General features: G+C 49.6%; 1 protein-coding gene across 1 annotated transcript in view; it reads left to right on the top strand.

The window, feature by feature from the left end:
- Nucleotides 1-293: 293 nt before the first annotated feature.
- LOC124034168 (methylcytosine dioxygenase tet3-like) overlaps nt 294-21,950 on the top strand; it is a 73,583-nt gene continuing 51,926 nt past the window's right edge. The window contains 1 exon segment of the mRNA XM_046346971.1: nt 294-1,044. Within this exon segment, the coding sequence (XP_046202927.1) occupies nt 655-1,044 (390 nt within the window). The 5' untranslated portion in view covers nt 294-654.

Below are 21,950 nucleotides of genomic sequence, written 5' to 3'. Positions count from 1 at the left end.
CCCAGACAAAGCCATTTCTAATTACAGGTCTAGACTACTAATACCTATCCTGATGTGAGATTTATATATTTCCCTGTAAAGCAGTAATTGATACATTTGTGTGTGTGTGTGCGTGTGTGTGTGTGTGTGTGTGTGTGTGTGGGGGGGGGGGGAGGTGACAGGTGAATTTGTATTCTCATATTCTCTCTGTTTATTGGCCTACATGGAACACACACATTGCTATTGTCCATTGTAAGTAACTGTTCTCTCTTCCATATTTCTCTCCATGCTGTCTATTCCCGCTTTCAGATAGCAAGCAGGTAGGCTACTGCTGGATTGGCAAGACCAGACCATGTCTCCTCTCACACCTCCTCCCCTGCTGTGGTTATGGCTGACTCCTATCTGTCCCTCTGGGTAGCTGGGAAAGATGCCCTATCCCCAACGACCAATCTCATCCAGCAGGCCAACCAGGAGACTGACAGGACAGGATGGACTAGACTAGCATCTAGAAGTTGCGTATGTCTCAGCCCTTCTCAACTCTTACAACAACTACCTTCCCAACTCCAGAACTCTCCCATTAGACTACACTACTCTGTGTTGCTGCTGTTCTGTTTTTATCCCTCATATTGCGACCAGGACTGTGCAGCTAGGCTTTAGGCTGGACTGTCTGTCAGAATGCACAGGGCCATGGGAGGGCCTGGCCCCCCACCCTTCCAGGACATCTATGAATTCTCCATGGACGGTGACGAGACCGGGGCCCAGATCTTTCTGCGGGGCCCGAGGGTAGCCATGGAGGGCCCAGCGGTGCCCCTGTCCCCTCACTCCGAATATATCCAGACTGAGCACCAGCAAGGCGGTCTCTTCTCTCTCGGGCCCCCCGCCCATGGAGTGCCCCACGCTGCCCCTCAGGGTAAGAAGAGGAGGCGGTGCGGCGTGTGTGCACCCTGTATGCAGAAGGAGAATTGTGGCACCTGCAGCAACTGTATGAACCGTAAGATTGGGAAGCAGATCTGTAAGCTGCGTAAATGTGACCAGCTGAAGAAGAAGGGACAAAAGGACTGCGAGGTGAGTGGAAATGACTGGCCAAACTTCTAACCAACGCACATTCTCATGATATAGTCCCAGTGGCTATTTCTCATAGCTCAGTGTGAGACCGATTCCCAGTGGCTATTTCTCATAGCTCAGTGTGAAACTGTTTAGAGCTGATTGAGGGAAATTGAAGTTGAAAATGTTTACCAGAAAATGTCTCTCTAGTCGCTCTGGATAAGAGCGTCTGCTAAATGACTTAAATGTAAATGTAAATATATGGCCCTAAAATGTAAGTGTCATGAGCCATATAAGTTTAACAGTTTAAACATGAAAGGGTTTCTAGGTTTAGTTTGTATACAGATAACGACCATATGTGTACATACCACAGCAGAGGAGGATTGTATTTGGGTTCGATAACTGATGAATCACGTTCATTTAAAAACAGCTAACTTTTAAAGTGCATGCAGCTGGCTGTCTTAGAAGGTTTTCGTCAGACCACCAAAGTCATGACAAGCTGACATTAAAGCCCCTGTCTGGATCCCCTTGAACATCCTTTAGTTGTCAAATCTGGACATGCATCACCCTGAGGCCTGGTTAACAGTCCACCCAAATGACACATACAGTACACCTTATCTTGCCTATACCTTAAAGTTGACCTAGGAACAAACAATGGTGGAGATAGGGACCCCTGAAGGCGTTCGCATGCTTCCCATACGAAACAGTTCAGAACAGTTTGTGCATGTATTAACAGTTTGTGATGTTTTTGTTTGTTTTGGTCTTTGGCAAGGGTTTAATCGGCTGTTCGTGCACACAACATTATTTCATGAGGCAAGTCGAGGTTGGGAGCCGAAGTCTACGCCCCTTCATCGGTCATTGGTCAACAGTAGGGATTCTTCAATGAAGTGTTCGTTGTCATTCAATGATAGCCGACTCGTTCTCGTGCACATGTTTTCACTTGAGAAGTACTGTACCAAACATATTAGATAGATGTAAAATTGCGCGACTAAGATCAACAAAAACGTCAAAATCAATGACATATTTCTTGAGTTATCTTAGATGAATTCAGACTATTTTGGCTACGGCGTATCAAGATGGACAAACTACTACTGCCGCATTTTTCTAATTTTTCAAGCATAGCTCTTTTAAGGGAGTATGGGAGCACACCCGCTCGTCGGTTCGCCTAGCTGATTACGGCTAAGCCCCAGCCGAACCGAAGCATGCAGAAGAAGCCTTTAGTGTGCTCCAAATAGCATGAATGGACTCAGACTAAGTTGTTGAGCAACTAGAAGACCAGTCCTTGCCCCAAACAGACATTGTAAATGCGTTGGAGGAATTATTACTCAGCAGATTTCCAGCCTGTTTAAAAGTAATGGAAACAGGTGAGATAACCGCTGAAGTGTGGGTATATGTTCATGTGCACTATGTGCATGCGTGGGTATAGAAAACTTGATATACATGTATTACAGAAGATTTGACTACATTCTATTTTGGTTTGACTGAGGTTTTATGCCAACGCCAGAACTGTCTCCGTTAGCTTTATTTGTGGAATAATTGAGATGAGGGTCGTGTTTGGTTTCTCCTTCCAGTCAACAAATGGCAGCAGTGTAGAATTCCTTCCAGCGCCCTCTGCGTTTTCTCCCCTGACCCCTGAGGCCCCGCACTGACACTCGGGGTGGGGGTTGACCTTAGGGCCAGGGCCGAGGAGGGATAGGGAGGTTGGGGGTTGACCTAAGGTGCAGGGCCACGGAGGGAGGAGGGGAGACGGGGACAGTGTGTGCGGTGCGTACACAGGATGGGGCTGAACGGCAGGAGGACAGGAAGAATGTAAATAAATAGTCAGCAGTGAGGAGGAAAGGAGGAGGGCTCAGGAACAACTCTGAACTGGCTAGGGAAGGCCTTTTTCCCTCTGTGTGTGTGTTTTAGGATGGGGGGATGACTCTGTAGACAGGGACACGGATGACAGTTAGGACATGGTGGCCTGCAGCCTTGGGGACAGAGGGAAAGGTCTGAGGAGGGGGGAACAGGTTCAGTCAATCACAGGAAATCTTGGCTTCCCTCCTGGACTGCCCTCCCCTGCTCGGTCACTCTGTCCCCTTTGTTTTCAGACACTCGCTGTCCTAATCTGTGATTGGTTACCTAGACCTCACATGTGGTCATAGTTAAAGATGAGGTTCTTGGAGAGGAGTTGTAAACCCAGACTTTTCAGTAGTCCCGAGTGGGAATAACTTACGTTTATGGATTTATCCTAACTTATTGTCTTGCATTCACTTTTAGTAACTCCATATTCAGGGACTATACCATTTTTATAGCCTAACATTGTAGAAACGTCCAGCTATATCTAACATGATACTCATGAGGACGTCTTCTATCTGTCTCAGAGAGGAATACAGAAGCAGCCCAGCTAGTGTTTATGGATTGGATATATGACCTTCCAAAGGTTCTCACTCAGTCCCATTGTTGTTAAAAGTAGAATGTTTATGGCCACCATAGATTATACCGGTGAACTCTAAGGGAACTCTTCCTCTATTCCACCTGCTGTTCAGTAGCTAGGGTCTGAACCATAGTAACAGTAACACTGAGATGTAGCTGTCTCTCTGTCTCTTACTGTAGCTGCCTTTTTAGCTTTGTAAACTCAGCAAAGAAAGAAACGTCCTCTCACTGTCAACTGCATTTATTTTCAGCAAACTTAACTTGCGTAAATATTTGTATGAACATAACAAGATTCAACAACTGAGACATAAATGGAACAAGTTCCACAGACACGTGACTAACAGAAATTGAATAATGTGTCACTGAACAAAGGGGTGGGGGGGGGGGGGGGTCAAAATCAAAAGTAACAGTCAATATCTGGTGTGGCCCCCAGCTGCATTAAGTACTGTAGTGCATCTCCTCCTCATGGATTGCACCAGATTTGCCAGTTCTTGCTGTGATATGTTACCCCACTCTTCCATCAAGGCACCTGCAAGTTCCCGGACATTTCTGGGGGGGGGAATGGCCCTAGCCCTCACCCTCTGATCCCCCAGACGTGCTCAATGGGATTGAGATCCGGGCTCTTCGTTGGCCATGGCAGAACACTGACATTCCTGTCTTGCAGGAACTCACGCATAGAACGAGCAGTATGGCTGGTGGAATTGTCATGCCGGAGGGTCATGTCAGGATGAGCCCGCAGGAAGGGTACCACATGAGGGAGGAGGATGTCTTCCCTGTAACGCACAGCGTTGAGATTGCCTGCAATGACAACAAGCTCTGTCCGATGATGCTGTGACACATCGCCCCCAGACCATGACGGACCCTCCACCTCCAAATCGATCCCGCTCCAGAGTACAGGCCTCGGTGTAACGCTCATTCCATCGACGATAAACGTGAATCCGACCATCACCCCTGGTGATACAAAACTAAGACTCGTCAGTGAAGAGCACTTTTTGCCAGTCCTGTCTGGTCCAGCGACAGTGGGTTTGTGCCCATAGGCGACGTTGTTGCCAGTGATGTCTGGTGAGGACCTGCCTTACAACAGGCCTACAAGCCCTCAGTCCAACCTCTCTCAGCCTATTGCGGACAGTCTGAGCGCTGATGGAGGGATTGTGCGTTCCTGGTGTAATTCGGGCAGTTGTTGCCATCCTGTACCTGTCCTGCAGGTGTGATGTTCGGATGTACCAATCCTGTGCCTGTGTTGTTACATGTGGTCTGCCACGGCGAGGACGATCAGCTGTCAGTCCTGTCTCCCTGTAGCGCTGTCTTAGGCGTCTCACAGTACAGACATTGCAATTTATTGCCCTGGCCACATCTGCAGTCCTCATGCCTCTTTGCAGCATGCCTAAGGCATGTTTACGCAGATGAGCAGGGACCCTGGGCATCTTTCATTGGTGTTTCTCAGAGTCAGTTGAAAGGCCTCTTTATAGTGTCCTAAGTTTTCATAACTGTGACCTAATTGCCTTAAGCTGTTAGTGCCTTAATGACCGTTCCACAGGGGAATGTTCATTAATTGTTTAGCATGGGAAACAGTGTTGAAACCCTTTACAATGAAGATCTGTGAAGTTATTTGGATTTTTACGAATTATCTTTGAAGACAGGGTCCTGAAAAAGGGATGTATCTTTTTTTGCTCAGTTTTTCGGTCTAGTTAAAAGTTAGACAAACAGTATATACAGATGTGCTCAAATTAGTTTGTACCCTTACAGCTCATTGAAATAATGCTTATTTCTTCCTGAAAAGTGATGACATTTAAAGCTATTTTATCATGTATACTTTGGTATGTCATAGAATAAAGCAAAGAAGCTGTGAAAAGAGATGAATTATTGCCTATTCAACAAATATATTCTAAAATGACCTGGACACATTTGTTGGTACCCCTTAGAAAAGATAAATAATTGGATTATAGTAATATTTCAAGCTCATTAGTTTATTTAATTAGTATCACACATATCTCCAATCTTGTAAATCAGTCATTCAGCCTATTTAAAAGGAGAAAGGTAGTCACCGTGCAGTTTGGTATCACTGCACACGGGCCAGAGAAAGCAAAGGAGAGATTTGTCTGAGGAGATCATAGAAATAATAGACAAGCATGGTAAAGGTAAAGGCTACAAGACCATCTCCAAGCAGCTTGATGTTCCTGTGACAACAGTTGCAAATATTATGAGGAAGTTTAAGGTCCATGGAACTGTGGCCAACCTCCCTGGGCGCGGCAGCAAGAGGAAAGTCAACCCCAGATTGAACAGAAGGAGAGTGCGAATGGTAGAAAAAGAACCAAGTAAAACTGCCAAAGAGATACGAGCTGAACTCCAAGGTGAAGGTACGTCAGTTTCTGATCGTACCATCCGTCGCTTTTTTGAGCGAAAGTGGCCTCCATGGAAGAAGACCCAGGAGGACTCCCCTTTTGAAAGAAAAACATAAAGCCAGACTGGAATTTGCTAAAATGCTGAGTCACAACTGGAGCTTTTTGGCAAGTCACATCAGCTCTATGTTCACAGATGGAAAAGATGAAGCTTTCAAAGAAAAGAACACCATACCTACCGTGAAACATGGAGGCTGGGTTCTGTTTTGGGGCTGCTTTGCTGCGCCTGGCGCAGGGTGCCTTGAATCTGTGCAGGGCACAATGAAATCTCAAGACGATCAAGGCATTCTGGAGAGAAACGTACTGCCCAGTGTCAGAAAACCCTCTCTCTGTCACGTGTGCTCCCTCTCCGACCTCTAGGTCACCAGGCTGCGCGTTATGGCGCACAGCTGTCACCATCGTAACGTTCACCTGGACTCTATCACTTCCCTGATTACCTTCCCTATATATGTCACTCTCTTTGGTTCCTTCCCCAGGTGTTTCAGTTTCATGTCTGTGTGCTGTTAGTGTTTCATGTTGTGTATTATGTTCCGTTTATATGATTAAAACACTCCCTGAACTTGCTTCCCGACTCTTAGCGCACAACGTTACGCTCTCAGTTGCAGGTCATGGGGTCCTCCAACAGGATAAGGACTCAGAACACACAGCTAAAAGCACCCAAGAATGGATAAGAACATAACATTAGACTATTCTGAAGTGGTCTTCACTGAGTCCTGATCTGAGTCCTATCAAACATCTATTGAAAGAGCTGAAACTTGGCCCCCGTCAAACCTCAGACAGCTGGAGCGGTTTGCTCAGGAAGAGTGGGCCAAACTACCTGTTAACAGGTGCATACGTCTCATTGAGAGCCACAGAAAACATTTGATTGCAGTGATTGCCTCTAAAGGTTGTGCAACAAAATATTAGGTTAATGGTCTCCTAATGGTGCATGCCATTTTCATTTTGTTTTATTATTTACAATATTACGTTGAATAAAAAAAATCAAAAGCAAAGTCTGATTTCTATTAAATATAGAATAAACAATGGTGGATGCCAAAGTACTTTTGTCAGTTTCAAGTTATTTCAGAGAAAATTGTGCATTCTTCATTTGTTTGTGGAGGGGTACCAACAAATTTGAGCACGTCTGTATATGATATTGATGGTGGCTTTCTCATAGAAACAGACCATTGCACCCTGGTAACAGTGTGATTAGAGAGATCAGAGTTAGAGATGATATGTGACTAATAATGTCTTGTCTGTCGGAACCTGACAATCCCCTCACAGAGAAAGGGGGTGGGTGATTGTATGCACGTACATGTATGTGTACATGTGTGTTTGTGTACATGTTTGTTTGTGTACATATGTGTTTAAGCATTAGACTATAAAGCCATGACAACACAAACTACACGGAAAAACAAAAAAATATAAATGCAACATGCAACAATTTTAAAGGTTTTACTGAGTTACAGTTCATATGGGGAAATCAGTCAATTGAAATAAATTCATTAGGCCTTAATCTGTGGATTTCACATGACTGGGAATACAGATATGCATCTGTTGGTGACAGATACCATAAAAAAAGGGAGGGGCGTGGATCAGAAAACCAGTCAGTATCTGGTGTGATCACCATTTGCCTCATGCAGAGCAACACATCTCCTTCGCATAGAGTTGAGGTGCTTCTACACCTGCATTGCTTGCTGTTTGGGGTCTTAGGCTGGGTTTCTGTTCAGCACTTTGAGATATCAGCTGATGTACGAAGGGCTATATAAATACATTTGATTTGATTTGATTTGATCCGGCTGTTTATTGTGGCCTGTGGAATGTGGTCCCTCTCCTCTTCAAGGGCTGTGCGAAGTTGCTGGATATTGACAGGAAGTGGAACACGCTGTCGAACACGTCGATCCATCCCAAACATGCTCAATGGGTGACATGTCTGGTGAGTATGCAGGCCTTGGAAGAACTGGGACATTTTCAGCTTCCAGCAATTGCGTACAAATCCTTGCGACATGGGGCTGTGCGTTATCATGCTGAAACATGTGATTATGGTGGTGGATGAATGTAACGACAATGGGCCTCAGGATCCCGTCACGGTATCTCTGTTCATTTAAATTGCCATTGATAAAATACAATTGTGTTTGTTGTTCGTAGCTTATGCCTGCCCATACCATAACCCCACCGCCACCATGGGGCACTTTGTTCACAACGTTGACATCAGCGAACTGCTCACCCACATGAAGCCATACACGCTATCTGCTCTGTACAGTGGAAACTGGGATTCATCCGTAAAGAGCACGCTTCTCCAGCGTGCCAGTGGTCATCGACGGTGAGTATTTGCCCACTGAAGTCAGTTTCAACACCGAACTGCAGTCAGGTCAAGATCCTGGTGAGGATGACGAGCACGCAGATGAGCTTGGTGGTCTGCGGTTCTGAGACTGGTTAGACGTACTACCAAATTCCTTATAATGACGTTGGAGGCGGCTTATGGTAGAGAAATTGACATTAAACTCTCTGAAACCAGCTCTGGTGGACATTCCTACAGTCAGCATGCTAATTGCACACTCCCTTAACTTGAGACATCTGTGTCATTGTGTGTCAAAACTGCACATTTTAGAGTGTCCTTTTATTGTCCCCAGCACAATGTGCACCTCTGTAATGATGATGCTGTTTAATCAGCTTCTTGATATGCCACACCTGTCAGGTGTATGGATTATCTTGGTAAAGGAGAAATGCTCACTAATAGACATGTAAACAAATTTGTGCACAACATTTTAGAGAAATATGCTTTTTGTGTGCATGGACAATTTGTGAGATCTTTTATTTCAGCTCATGAAACATGGGACCAACACTTTACATGATGTGTTTATATTTCTGTTCAGTATATACAGTTGAAGTCAGAGGTTTACATGCACTTAGGTTGGAGTCATTAAAACTAATTTTTCAACCACTCCACAAAGTTCTTGGCAAGTTGGTTAGGACATCTACTTTGTGCATGACACAAGTCATTTTTCCAACAATTGTTTACAGACAGATTATTTCACTTATAATTTACTGTATTACAATTCCAGTGGGTCAGATGTTTACATACACTAAGTTGACTGCCTTTAAACAGTATGGAAACTTCCAGAAAATTATGTAATGTCTTTAGAAGCTTCTGATAGGCTAATTGATATAATTTGAGTCAATTGGAGGTGTACCTGTGGATGTATTTCAAAGCCTACCTTCAAACTCAGTGCCTCTTTGCTTGACATCATTGGAAAATCAAAAGAAATCAGCCAAGAGCATCATACCGCTCAGGAAGGAGACGCGTTCTGTTTCCTAGAGATACTTTGGTGCGAAAAGTGCAAATCAATCCCAGAACAACAACAAAGGACTTTGTGAAGACGTTTGAGGAAACAGGTACAAAAGTATCTATATCCACAGTAAAACAAGTCCAATATAGACATAACCTGAAAGGCTGCTCAGCAAGGAAGAAGCCACTGCTCCAAAACCACCATAAAAATGCCAGACAATGGTTTGCAACTGTACATGGGGAGAAAGATTGTAATTTTTGGATAAATGTCCTCTGGTCTGATGAATCAAAAATAGAACTGTTTGGCCATAATGACCATCGTTATGTTTGGAGGAAAAAGGGGGAGGCTTGCAAGCCGAAGAACACCATCCCAACCGTGAAGCAGGGGGGTGGCAGCATCATGTTGTGAGGGTGCTTTGCTGCAGGAGGGACTGGTGCACTTCATAAAATAGATGGCATCATGAGGAGGGAAATGATGTGGATATATTGAAGCAACATCTCAAGACATCAGTCAGGAAGTTAAATCTTGGTTGCAAATGGGTCTTCAAAATGGACAATGACCCCAAGCATACTTCCAAAGTTGTGGCAAAATGGCTTAAGGACAACAAAGTCAAGGTATTGGAGTGGCCATCACAAAGCCCTGACCTCAATCTCATAGAAATTGTCCGGGCAGAACTGTAAAAGCGTGTGCGAGCAAGGAGGCCTACAAACCTGACTCAGTTACACCAGCTCTCAGGAGGAAGGAATGGAATGGAGGAAGGAATGGGCCAGAAATTTACCCAACTTATTGTGGGAAGCTTGTGGAAGGCTACCTGAAATGTTTGACCCAAGTTAAACAATTTAAAGGCAATGCTACCAAATACTAATTGAGTGTATATAAACTTCTGACCCACTGGGAATGTGATGAAAGAAACAAAAGCGCAAATAAATCATTCTCTCTGCTATTATTCTGACATTTCACATTCTTAGAATAAAGTGGTGAACCTAACTGACCTAAGACAGGGATTTTTTACTAGGATTAATTCTCAGGAATTGTGAAAAACTGAGTATAAATGTTTTTGGCTAAGGTGTATGTAAACTTCCAACTTCAACTGTATTTACAGTGTAAGATTGCATTGGTTAGGCCAGCAGTGAGTAGGATAGACAGAGAGAGGAAGCTGTAGCTGTGCTCTTTAGGTGAACTATATTGAGCAGAGGTTGAACATCTCCCTCTCTTCACATTCCCCTCTCCTCTTCTGTCCTCTCTGGCCCCTGTGTGGGTCCACCAGCTGTGCCCATTGCCTTGGCAACCACATCCCATCATCTCCATCTATTATTCTCCTCTCCAAACACAAAGTCTGACCACACATCTCATGGTGTTTACACCTCTTATTGCCTTAGTCGCAGGAGGCCAGGCTTATAATTTGGAAGGAAGGCCACGCAAGACTAGTATAGCCTATGTACATTACTCTTCAAGTTGCATATGGTGTTTATATGTCTACTGCCATTTTTATTTAACCAGAACATGAGGAGTGGAGAGAACAGGACAAGGACATCACAGGAGAGTAGAGGACAGGAGAGTAGAGGACAGGAGGGGAGAAGGACAGGAGGGGAGAAGAACAGGAGAGTAGAGGACAGGAGGGGAGAAGGACAGGAGAGTAGAGGACAGGAGTGGAGAAGGACAGGAGAGTAGAGGACAGGAGTGGAGAAGGACAGGGCAGGAGAGGACAGGAGGGGAGAAGGACAGGAGAGGACAGGAGGGGAGAAGGAGAGGACAGGAGGGGAGAAGGACAGGAGAGGACAGGAGGAGGGAGAAGGACAGGAGAGGAGAGGACAGGAGGGGAGAAGGACAGGAGAGGACAGGAGTGGGGAGAAGGACAGGACAGGAGGAGAGGACAGAAGGGAGAAGGACAGGAGAGGACAGGAGTGGAGAAGGACAGGAGGGGAGGAGGAGAGGACGGAGGGGAGAAGGACAGGAGGGGAGAGGGGAGAAGGAGAGTAGAGGACAGGAGGGAGAAGGACAGGGAGAGGACAGGGTGGAGAAGGACAGGAGAGTAGAGGAAAGGAGTGGAGAAGGACAGGAGAGTAGAGGACGGAGGGGAGAAGGACAGGAGAGGACAGGAGGGGAGAAGGACAGGAGTGGAGAAGGACAGGAGAGGACAGGAGGGGAGAAGGACAGGAGAGTAGAGGACGGAGGGGAGAAGGACAGGAGAGGACAGGAGGGGAGAAGGACAGGAGAGTAGAGGACAGGAGGGGAGAAGGACAGGAGAGTAGAGGACAGGAGTGGAGAAGGACAGGAGAGTAGAGGACGGAGGGGAGAAGGACAGGAGAGTAGAGGACGGAGGGGAGAAGGACAGGGCAGGAGAGGACAGGAGGGGAGAAGGACAGGAGTGGAGAAGGACAGGAGAGTAGAGGACGGAGGGGAGAAGGACAGGGCAGGAGAGGACAGGAGGGGAGAAGGACAGGGCAGGAGAGGACAGGAGGGGAGAAGGACAGGAGAGTAGAGGACGGAGGGGAGAAGGACAGGGCAGGAGAGGACAGGAGTGGAGAAGGACAGGAGAGTAGAGGACGGAGGGGAGAAGGACAGGAGAGTAGAGGACGGAGGGGAGAAGGACAGGGCAGGAGAGGACAGGAGGGGAGAAGGACAGGGCAGGAGAGGACAGGAGGGGAGAAGTACAGGAGAGTAGAGGACGGAGGGGAGAAGGACAGGGCAGGAGAGGGCCGGTGGGGAGAAGGACAGGAGAGGAGAAGGACAGGAGAGTAGAGGACGGAGGGGAGAAGGACAGGAGAGTAGAGGACGGAGGGGAGAAGGACAGGAGAGTAGAGGACGGAGGGGAGAAAGACAGGAGAGTAGAGGATGGAGGGGAGAAGGACAGGGCAGGAGAGGACAGGAGTGGAGAAGGACAGGAGAGGAGAGGACAGGAGGGGAGAAGGACAGGAGAGGACAGGAGGTTGAGAAGGACAGGAGAGTAGAGGACGGAGGGGAGAAGGACAGGAGAGTAGAGGACGGAGGGGAGAAGGACAGGGCAGGAGAGGACAGGAGGGGAGAAGGACAGGAGAGTAGAGGACGGAGGGGAGAAGGACAGGGCAGGAGAGGACAGGAGGGGAGAAGGACAGGAGAGTAGAGGACGGAGGGGAGAAGGACAGGGCAGGAGAGGACAGGAGGGGAGAAGGACAGGGCAGGAGAGGACAGGAGGGGAGAAGGACAGGAGAGTAGAGGACGGAGGGGAGAAGGACAGGGCAGGAGAGGACAGGAGGGGAGAAGGACAGGAGAGGAGAAGGACAGGAGAGGAGAGGACGGAGGGGAGAAGGACAGGAGAGTAGAGGACAGGAGGGGAGAAGGACAGGAGAGGACAGGAGGGGAGAAGGACAGGAGAGTAGAGGACAGGAGGGGAGAAGGACAGGAGAGGACAGGAGGGGAGAAGGACAGGACAGGAGGGGAGAAGGACAGGAGAGGACAGGAGGGGAGAAGGACAGGACAGGAGAGTTAGTGGACAGTTTAGGGGAGAAGGACAGGACAGGAGAGTAGTGGACAGGAGGGGAGAAGGACAGGAGAGGACAGGGGAGAAGGACAGGAGAGGAGAAGGACAGGACAGGAGAGGACGGAGGGGAGAAGGACAGGAGAGGACAGGAGGGGAGAAGGACAGGAGAGGACAGGACGGAGGGGAGAAGGACAGGAGAGGACGGAGGGGAGAAGGACAGGAGAGTAGAGGACAGTTTAGGGGAGAAGGACAGGACAGGAGAGTAGTGGACAGGAGGGGAGAAGGACAGGAGAGGACAGGGGAGAAGGACAGGAGAGGAGAAGGACAGGAGAGGACGGAGGGGAGAAGGACAGGAGAGGACAGGAGGGGAGAAGGACAGGACAGGAGAGGACAGGAGGGGAGAAGGACAGGAGAGGACGGAGGGGAGAAGGACAGGAGAGGACAGGAGGGGAGAAGGACAGGAGGGGAGAAGGACAGGAGAGGACAGGAGGGGAGAAGGACAGGACAGGAGAGGACGGAGGGGAGAAGGACAGGAGAGGACAGGAGGGGAGAAGGACAGGACAGGAGAGGACAGGAGGGGAGAAGGACAGGACAGGAGAGTTAGTGGACAGTTTAGGGGAGAAGGACAGGACAGGAGAGTAGTGGACAGGAGGGGAGAAGGACAGGAGAGGACAGGGGAGAAGGACAGGAGAGGAGAAGGACAGGAGGGGAGAAGGACAGGACAGTAGAGGACAGGAGAGGAGAAGGACAGGAGGGGAGAAGGACAGGAGGGGAGAAGGACAGGAGAGTAGAGGACAGGAGGGGAGAAGGACAGGAGAGTAGAGGACAGGAGAGTAGAGGACAGGAGAGGAGAAGGACAGGAGAGGAGAAGGACATGAGAGTAGAGGACAGGAGAGGAGAAGGACAGGAGAGGAGAAAGACAGGAGAGGAGAGGACAGGAGAGGAGAAGGACAGGAGGGGAGAAGGACAGGAGAGTAGAGGACAGGAGAGGAGAAGGACAGGAGGGGAGAAGGACAGGAGAGTAGAGGACAGGAGAGGAGAAGGACAGGAGGGGAGAAGGACAGGAGAGTAGAGGACAGGAGAGGAGAAGGACAGGAGAGGAGAAGGACAGGAGAGGAGAAGGACAGGAGAGGAGAAGGACAGGAAGGGGAGAAGGACAGGGGAGAAGGCCAGGAGAGGACAGGGGAGGAGGACAGGAGAGGAGAAGGACAGGAGAGTAGAGGACAGGAGAGGAGAAGGACAGGAGAGGACAGGACAGGAGGGGAGAAGGACAGGAGAGGAGAGGACAGGAGAGGAGAAGGACAGGAGAGGACAGGAGAGTAGAGGACAGGAGGGGAGAAGGACAGGAGAGTAGAGGACAGGAGATGAGAAAGACAGGAGGGGAGAAGGACAGGAGGGGAGAAGGACAGGAGGGGAGAAGGACAGGAGAGTAGAGGACAGGAGGGGAGAAGGACAGGAGAGTAGAGGACAGGAGAGTAGAGGACAGGAGAGTAGAGGACAGGAGAGGAGAAGGACAGGAGAGGAGAAGGACAGGAGAGTAGAGGACAGGAGAGGAGAAGGACAGGAGAGGAGAAGGACCGGAGAGGAGAAGGACAGGAGAGGAGAAGGACAGGAGAGTAGAGGACAGGAGAGGAGAAGGACAGGAGGGGAGAAGGACAGGAGAGTAGAGGACAGGAGAGGAGAAGGACAGGAGGGGAGAAGGACAGGAGAGGAGAAGGACAGGAGAGGAGAAGGACAGGAGAGGAGAAGGACAGGAGAGGAGAAGGACAGGAAGGGGAGAAGGACAGGGGAGAAGGCCAGGAGAGGACAGGGGAGGAGGACAGGAGAGGAGAAGGACAGGAGAGTAGAGGACAGGAGAGGAGAAGGACAGGAGAGGACAGGACAGGAGGGGAGAAGGACAGGAGAGGAGAAGGACAGGAGAGGACAGGAGGGGAGGAGGACAGGAGAGTAGAGGACAGGAGGGGAGAAGGACAGGAGAGTAGAGGACAGGAGATGAGAAGGACAGGAGGGGAGAAGGACAGGAGGGGAGAAGGACAGGAGGGGAGAAGGACAGGAGAGTAGAGGACAGGAGGGGAGAAGGACAGGAGAGTAGAGGACAGGAGAGTAGAGGACAGGAGAGTAGAGGACAGGAGAGGAGAAGGACAGGAGAGGAGAAGGACAGGAGAGTAGAGGACAGGAGAGGAGAAGGACAGGAGAGGAGAAGGACCGGAGAGGAGAAGGACAGGAGAGGAGAAGGACAGGAGAGTAGAGGACAGGAGAGGAGAAGGACAGGAGGGGAGAAGGACAGGAGAGTAGAGGACAGGAGAGGAGAAGGACAGGAGGGGAGAAGGACAGGAGAGGAGAAGGACAGGAGAGGAGAAGGACAGGAGAGGAGCAGGACAGGAGAGGAGAAGGACAGGAGAGGAGAAGGACAGGAAGGGGAGAAGGACAGGGGAGAAGGCCAGGAGAGGACAGGGGAGGAGGACAGGAGAGTAGAGGACAGGAGAGGAGAGGACAGGAGGGGAGAAGGACAGGACAGGAGAGTTAGTGGACAGTTTAGGGGAGAAGGACAGGACAGGAGAGTAGTGGACAGGAGGGGAGAAGGACAGGAGAGGAGAGGAGAGGAGAAGGACAGGAGGGGAGGAGGACAGGAGAGTAGAGGACAGGAGGGGAGAAGGACAGGAGAGTAGAAGGACAGGAGAGTAGAGGACAGGAGAAGAGAAGGAGAGGAGAGGAGAGGACAGGAGAGGAGAAGGACAGGAGAGTAGAAGGACAGGAGAGTAGAAGGACAGGAGAGTAGAGGACAGGAGAAGAGAAGGAGAGGACAGTGGGGACGGCTGTGGGAAGTCAGAGTGTTAGTTAATTAATACTGTTAATAGTGTTGTAATTACAGCCGGCCACCTCTTTCCACTCCTCCCCCTACCCTCATCACCGTGAGTTGCAGATTTTTACAACTCATTGTTAAAGTGGTTGTAATTAGTCTCCCTCCCCCTGATTCTTGTCCTAGTCTAGAGGGGAGTGGGAGTGGGTTGTCACAGGTCTGGGTGAGTGAGGAGGATATTGGAGGGTTGCCGGGTTGGTAGCCCGGTTACACCAGACTGAACACCACTCATTTTTGCTTCACTTGTTCAATTTGTTGCAACCAAAGTTGTAAGGGAGATGGTGACGTCCTGTCATTTGTGGGGGTGAGGGAGACTGACATACAGAGTGCGTGGGAATTAGCTGAGATTGAGTTGGGGGAGGTTATTTATACAACAGGATTACAGTAATGTCATTGAGCAGATGGGATTTTGTGTTTGTGTGTGTGTGCGTGTGCGTGTGTGTGCTAGCACTGACTTTGCTAATAGCACATTTATTGATGGAAAATATATCTACTATGACTGAGATGTGGTTCTCCCACTTAGCTATTGTGAGATGAATACAAGTCGCTCTGGATAAAAGCGTCTGCTAAATGACTCAAACGTGCGAGCGTGTGTGTGCGTGTGTGTGTGCGTGCGTGTGTGTGTGAGAGAGAAAATGGGGAGGGCTGTCTGGGGAGGCCAGGTGCAGTGTAATCAGATCAGTCAGTGCTGACTATGAGATGAGTTGGAGATATATACTACACTACCCAGGGCAGAGCAGTCCACAAACGTCTGGCGTTAGAGTCGCGACTTTAGCTCAGATATTTGTATCACTCATGTTGGAGCGGTAATTTAGTCGTGCCACAAAACGGAACCACGGCACGCCGGCAGGTACAATGACGTTGCTCGGTCGCCACCCATAACACAAACACGCTGCGCAGCCGCTCTTGCTGTACCGCTTACTACAAACACACCCCTTTATGCACACACACACTCACACACACACACGCACAGACAGACAGACAGACACTCTGAGTGACGTCAGAGCAGGGAATTTCCACGCCAGCCATATAGGCTGAGGCTCAGAAAGGCATCACAAACGCTGGGTCACTGACTGGTTGCTTGCTTTACTACCACTCTCCCTCTCTGTCATTCTCTCTCCCTCTCTGTCATTCTCTCTCCCTCTCTGTCATTCTCTCTCCCTCTCTGTCGTTCTCTCTCCCTCTCTGTCGTTCTCTCTCCCTCTCTGTCGTTCTCTCTCCCTCTCTGTCATTCTCTCTCCCTCTGTCGTTCTCTCTCCCTCTCTGTCATTCTCTCTCCCTCTCTGTCGTTCTCTCTCCCTCTCTGTCGTTCTCTCTCCCTCTCTGTCATTCTCTCTCCCTCTCTGTCGTTCTCTCTCCCTCTGTCGTTCTCTCTCTCTGTCGTTCTCTCTCTCTCTGTCGTTCTCTCTCTGTCGTTCTCTCTCTGTCGTTCTCTCTCCCTCTGTCGTTCTCTCTCTGTCGTTCTCTTTCCCTCTGTCGTTCTCTCTCTCTCTGTCGTTCTCTCTCCCTCTCTGTCATTCTTTCTCCCTCTCTGTCGTTCTCTCTCTCCCTCTCTGTCGTTCTCTCTCCCTCTCTGTCGTTCTCTCTGTCGTTCTCTCTCCCTCTCTGTCTCCCTCTCTGTCGTTCTCTCTCCCTCTCTGTCGTTCTCTCTCCCTCTCTGTCGTTCTCTCTCCCTCTGTCGTTCTCTCTCTCTGTCGTTCTCTCTCTCTCTGTCGTTCTCTCTCCCTCTGTCGTTCTCTCTCTCTGTCGTTCTCTCTCCCTCTGTCGTTCTCTCTCTCTGTCGTTCTCTTTCCCTCTGTCGTTTCTCTCTCTCTCTGTCGTTCTCTCTCCCTCTCTGTCGTTCTCTCTCCCTCTCTGTCGTTCTCTCTCTCTCTCTCTGTCATTCTCTCCCTCTCTGTCGTTCTCTCTCCCTCTGTCGTTCTCTCTCTCTGTCGTTCTCTCTCTCTGTCGTTCTCTCTCCCTCTGTCGTTCTCTCTCTCTGTCGTTCTCTCTCCCTCTGTCATTCTCTCTCTCTGTCGTTCTCTCTCCCTCTGTCGTTCTCTCTCTCTGTCGTTCTCTCTCCCTCTGTCGTTCTCTCTCTGTCGTTCTCTCTCCCTCTGTCGTTCTCTCTCCTTCTGTCGTTCTCTCTCTCTGTCGTTCTCTCTCTCTGTCGTTCTCTCCCTCTGTCGTTCTCTCTCCCTCTGTCGTTCTCTCTCTCTGTCATTCTCTCTCCCTCTGTCGTTCTCTCTCCCTCTGTCGTTCTCTCTCTCTGTCGTTCTCTCTCTCTGTCGTTCTCTCTCTCTGTCGTTCTCTCTCTCTGTCGTTCTCTCTCTCTGTCGTTCTCTCTCCCTCTGTCGTTCTCTCTCTCTGTCGTTCTCTTTCCCTCTGTCGTTCTCTCTCTCTCTCTGTCGTTCTCTCTCCCTCTCTGTCGTTCTCTCTCCCTCTCTGTCGTTCTCTCTCTCTCTCTCTGTCATTCTCTCCCTCTGTCGTTCTCTCTCCCTCTGTCGTTCTCTCTCTCTGTCGTTCTCTCTCTCTCTCTGTCGTTCTCTCTCCCTCTGTCGTTTTCTCTCCCTGTCGTTCTCTCTATCTGTCGTTCTCTCTCCCTCTGTCGTTCTCTCTCTCTGTCGTTCTCTCTCCCTCTGTCGTTCTCTCTCTCTGTCGTTCTCTCTCTCTCTGTCGTTCTCTCTCCCTCTGTCGTTCTCTCTCTCTGTCGTTCTCTCTCCCTCTGTCATTCTCTCTCTCTGTCGTTCTCTCTCCCTCTGTCGTTCTCTCTCCCTCTGTCGTTCTCTCTCTCTGTCGTTCTCTCTTCCTCTGTCGTTCTCTCTGTCGTTCTCTCTCCCTCTGTCGTTCTCTCTCCATCTGTCGTTCTCTCTCCCTCTGTCGTTCTCTCTCTCTGTCGTTCTCTCCCTCTGTCGTTTCTCTCTCCTCTGTCGTTTTCTCTCTCTCTGTCGTTCTCTCTCCCTCTGTCGTTCTCTCTCTCTGTCGTTCTCTCTCTCTGTCGTTCTCTCTCTCTGTCGTTCTCTCTCTCTGTCGTTCTCTCTCTCTGTCGTTCTCTCTCTCTGTCGTTCTCTCTCCCTCTGTCGTTCTCTCTCCCTCTGTCGTTCTCTCTCTCTGTCGTTCTCTTTCCCTCTGTCGTTCTCTCTCTCTCTCTGTCGTTCTCTCTCCCTCTCTGTCGTTCTCTCTCCCTCTCTGTCGTTCTCTCTCTCTCTCTCTGTCATTCTCTCCCTCTGTCGTTCTCTCTCCCTCTGTCGTTCTCTCTCTCTGTCGTTCTCTCTCTCTCTCTGTCGTTCTCTCTCCCTCTGTCGTTCTCTCTCTCTGTCGTTTTCTCTCCCTGTCGTTCTCTCTATCTGTCGTTCTCTCTCCCTCTGTCGTTCTCTCTCTCTGTCGTTCTCTCTCCCTCTGTCGTTCTCTCTCTCTGTCGTTCTCTCTCCTCTGTCGTTCTCTCTCCCTCTGTCGTTCTCTCTCTCTCTGTCGTTCTCTCTCTCTCTGTCGTTCTCTCTCTCTGTCGTTCTCTCTCCCTCTGTCGTTCTCTCTCCCTCTGTCGTTCTCTCTCTCTGTCGTTCTCTCTTCCTCTGTCGTTCTCTCTGTCGTTCTCTCTCCCTCTGTCGTTCTCTCTCCATCTGTCGTTCTCTCTCCCTCTGTCGTTCTCTCTCTGTCGTTCTCTCCCTCTGTCGTTCTCTCTCCCTCTGTCGTTCTCTCTCTCTGTCGTTCTCTCTCCCTCTGTCGTTCTCTCTCTCTGTCGTTCTCTCTCCCTCTGTCGTTCTCTCTCTCTGTCGTTCTCTCTCTCTGTCGTTCTCTCTCTCTGTCGTTCTCTCTCTCTGTCGTTCTCTCTCCCTCTGTCGTTCTCTCTCCCTCTGTCGTTCTCTCTCTCTGTCGTTCTCTCTCTCTGTCGTTCTCTCTCTGTCGTTCTCTCTCTCTGTCGTTCTCTCTCTCTGTCATTCTCTCTCCCTCTGTCGTTCTCTCTCCCTCTGTCGTTCTCTCCCTCTGTCGTTCTCTCTCTCGTTCTCTCTCCCTCTGTCGTTCTCTCTCTCTGTCGTTCTCTCTCCCTCTGTCGTTCTCTCTCTCTGTCGTTCTCTCTCTCTGTCGTTCTCTCCCTCTGTCGTTCTCTCTCTCTCTCTCTGTCACTCTCTCTGTCGTTCTCTCTCACTCTGTCGTTCTCTCTCTCTCTGTCGTTCTCTCTCCCTCGGTTGTTCTCTCTCTCTCTCTGTCATTCTCTCCCTCTCTGTCGTTCTCTATCTCTCTGTCGTTCTCTCTCCCTCTGTCGTTCTCTCTCTCTGTTGTTCTCTCTCCCTCTGTCGTTCTCTCTTCCTCTCTCTGTCATTCTCTCTCTCTGTCGTTCTCTCTCTCTGTCGTTCTCTCTCTCTCTGTCGTTCTCTCTCTCTGTCGTTCTCTCCCTCTGTCGTTCTCTCTTCCTCTCTCTGTCATTCTCTCTCTCTGTCGTTCTCTCTCTCTCTCTGTCATTCTCTCCCTCTCTGTCGTTCTCTCTCTCTCTGTTGTTCTCTCTCCCTCTGTCGTTCTCTCTTCCTCTCTCTGTCATTCTCTCTCTCTGTCGTTCTCTCTCTCTGTCGTTCTCTCTCTCTCTGTCGTTCTCTCTCCCTCTGTCGTTCTCTCTCTCTGTCGTTTTCTCTCCCTGTCGTTCTCTCTATCTGTCGTTCTCTCTCCCTCTGTCGTTCTCTCTCTCTGTCGTTCTCTCTCCCTCTGTCGTTCTCTCTCTCTGTCGTTCTCTCTCTCTCTGTCGTTCTCTCTCCCTCTGTCGTTCTCTCTCTCTGTCGTTCTCTCTCCCTCTGTCATTCTCTCTCTCTGTCGTTCTCTCTCCCTCTGTCGTTCTCTCTCCCTCTGTCGTTCTCTCTCTCTGTCGTTCTCTCTTCCTCTGTCGTTCTCTCTCCCTCTGTCGTTCTCTCTCCATCTGTCGTTCTCTCTCCCTCTGTCGTTCTCTCTCTCTGTCGTTCTCTCCCTCTGTCGTTCTCTCTCCCTCTGTCGTTCTCTCTCTCTGTCGTTCTCTCTCCCTCTGTCGTTCTCTCTCTCTGTCGTTCTCTCTCCCTCTGTCGTTCTCTCTCTCTGTCGTTCTCTCTCTCTGTCGTTCTCTCTCTCTGTCGTTCTCTCTCTCTGTCGTTCTCTCTCTCTGTCGTTCTCTCTCCCTCTGTCGTTCTCTCTCCCTCTGTCGTTCTCTCTCTCTGTCGTTCTCTTTCCCTCTGTCGTTCTCTCTCTCTGTCGTTTCTCTCTCCCTCTCTGTCGTTCTCTCTCCCTCTCTGTCGTTTCTCTCTCTCTCTCTCTGTCATTCTCTCCCTCTGTCGTTCTCTCTCCCTCTGTCGTTCTCTCTCTCTGTCGTTCTCTCTCTCTCTCTGTCGTTTCTCTCTCCCTCTGTCGTTCTCTCTCTCTGTCGTTTTCTCTCTGTCGTTCTCTCTCTGTCGTTCTCTCTCCCTCTGTCGTTCTCTCTCTCTGTCGTTCTCTCTCCTCTGTCGTTTCTCTCTCTCTGTCATTCTCTCTCTCTGTCGTTCTCTCTCCTCTGTCGTTTCTCTCTCCCTCTGTCGTTCTCTCTCTCTCTGTCGTTCTCTCTCTCTGTCGTTTCTCTCTCCTCTGTCGTTCTCTCTCCTCTGTCGTTCTCTCTCTCTGTCGTTCTCTCTTCCCTCTGTCGTTCTCTCTGTCGTTCTCTCTCCCTCTGTCGTTTCTCTCTCCATCTGTCGTTCTCTCTCTCTGTCGTTCTCTCTCTCCTCTGTCGTTCTCTCCCTCTGTCGTTCTCTCTCCCTCTGTCGTTCTCTCTCTCTGTCGTTCTCTCTCCCTCTGTCGTTCTCTCTCTCTGTCGTTCTCTCTCCCTCTGTCGTTCTCTCTCTCTGTCGTTCTCTCTCTCTGTCGTTCTCTCTCTCTGTCGTTCTCTCTCTCTGTCGTTCTCTCTCTCTGTCGTTCTCTCTCCCTCTGTCGTTCTCTCTCCCTCTGTCGTTCTCTCTCTCTGTCGTTCTCTCTCTCTGTCGTTCTCTCTCTCTGTCGTTCTCTCTCTCTCTGTCATTCTCTCTCCCTCTGTCGTTCTCTCTCCCTCTGTCGTTCTCTCCCTCTGTCGTTCTCTCTCTCTGTCGTTCTCTCTCCCTCTGTCGTTCTCTCTCTCTGTCGTTCTCTCTCCCTCTGTCGTTCTCTCTCTCTGTCGTTCTCTCTCTCTGTCGTTCTCTCCCTCTGTCGTTCTCTCTCTCTCTCTCTGTCACTCTCTCTGTCGTTCTCTCTCACTCTGTCGTTCTCTCTCTCTCTGTCGTTCTCTCTCCCTCGGTTGTTCTCTCTCTCTCTCTGTCATTCTCTCCCTCTCTGTCGTTCTCTATCTCTCTGTCGTTCTCTCTCCCTCTGTCGTTCTCTCTCTCTGTTGTTCTCTCTCCCTCTGTCGTTCTCTCTTCCTCTCTCTGTCATTCTCTCTCTCTGTCGTTCTCTCTCTCTGTCGTTCTCTCTCTCTCTGTCGTTCTCTCTCTCTGTCGTTCTCTCCCTCTGTCGTTCTCTCTCTTCCTCTCTCTGTCATTCTCTCTCTCTGTCGTTCTCTCTCTCTCTCTGTCATTCTCTCCCTCTCT

The sequence above is a fragment of the Oncorhynchus gorbuscha genome, linkage group LG04, assembly GCF_021184085.1.
Source record: "Oncorhynchus gorbuscha isolate QuinsamMale2020 ecotype Even-year linkage group LG04, OgorEven_v1.0, whole genome shotgun sequence".
NCBI lineage: Eukaryota > Metazoa > Chordata > Actinopteri > Salmoniformes > Salmonidae > Oncorhynchus > Oncorhynchus gorbuscha.
The sequence above is the reverse complement of the archived record's forward strand: the minus strand, read 5'-3'. Positions and strand labels throughout refer to the sequence as shown.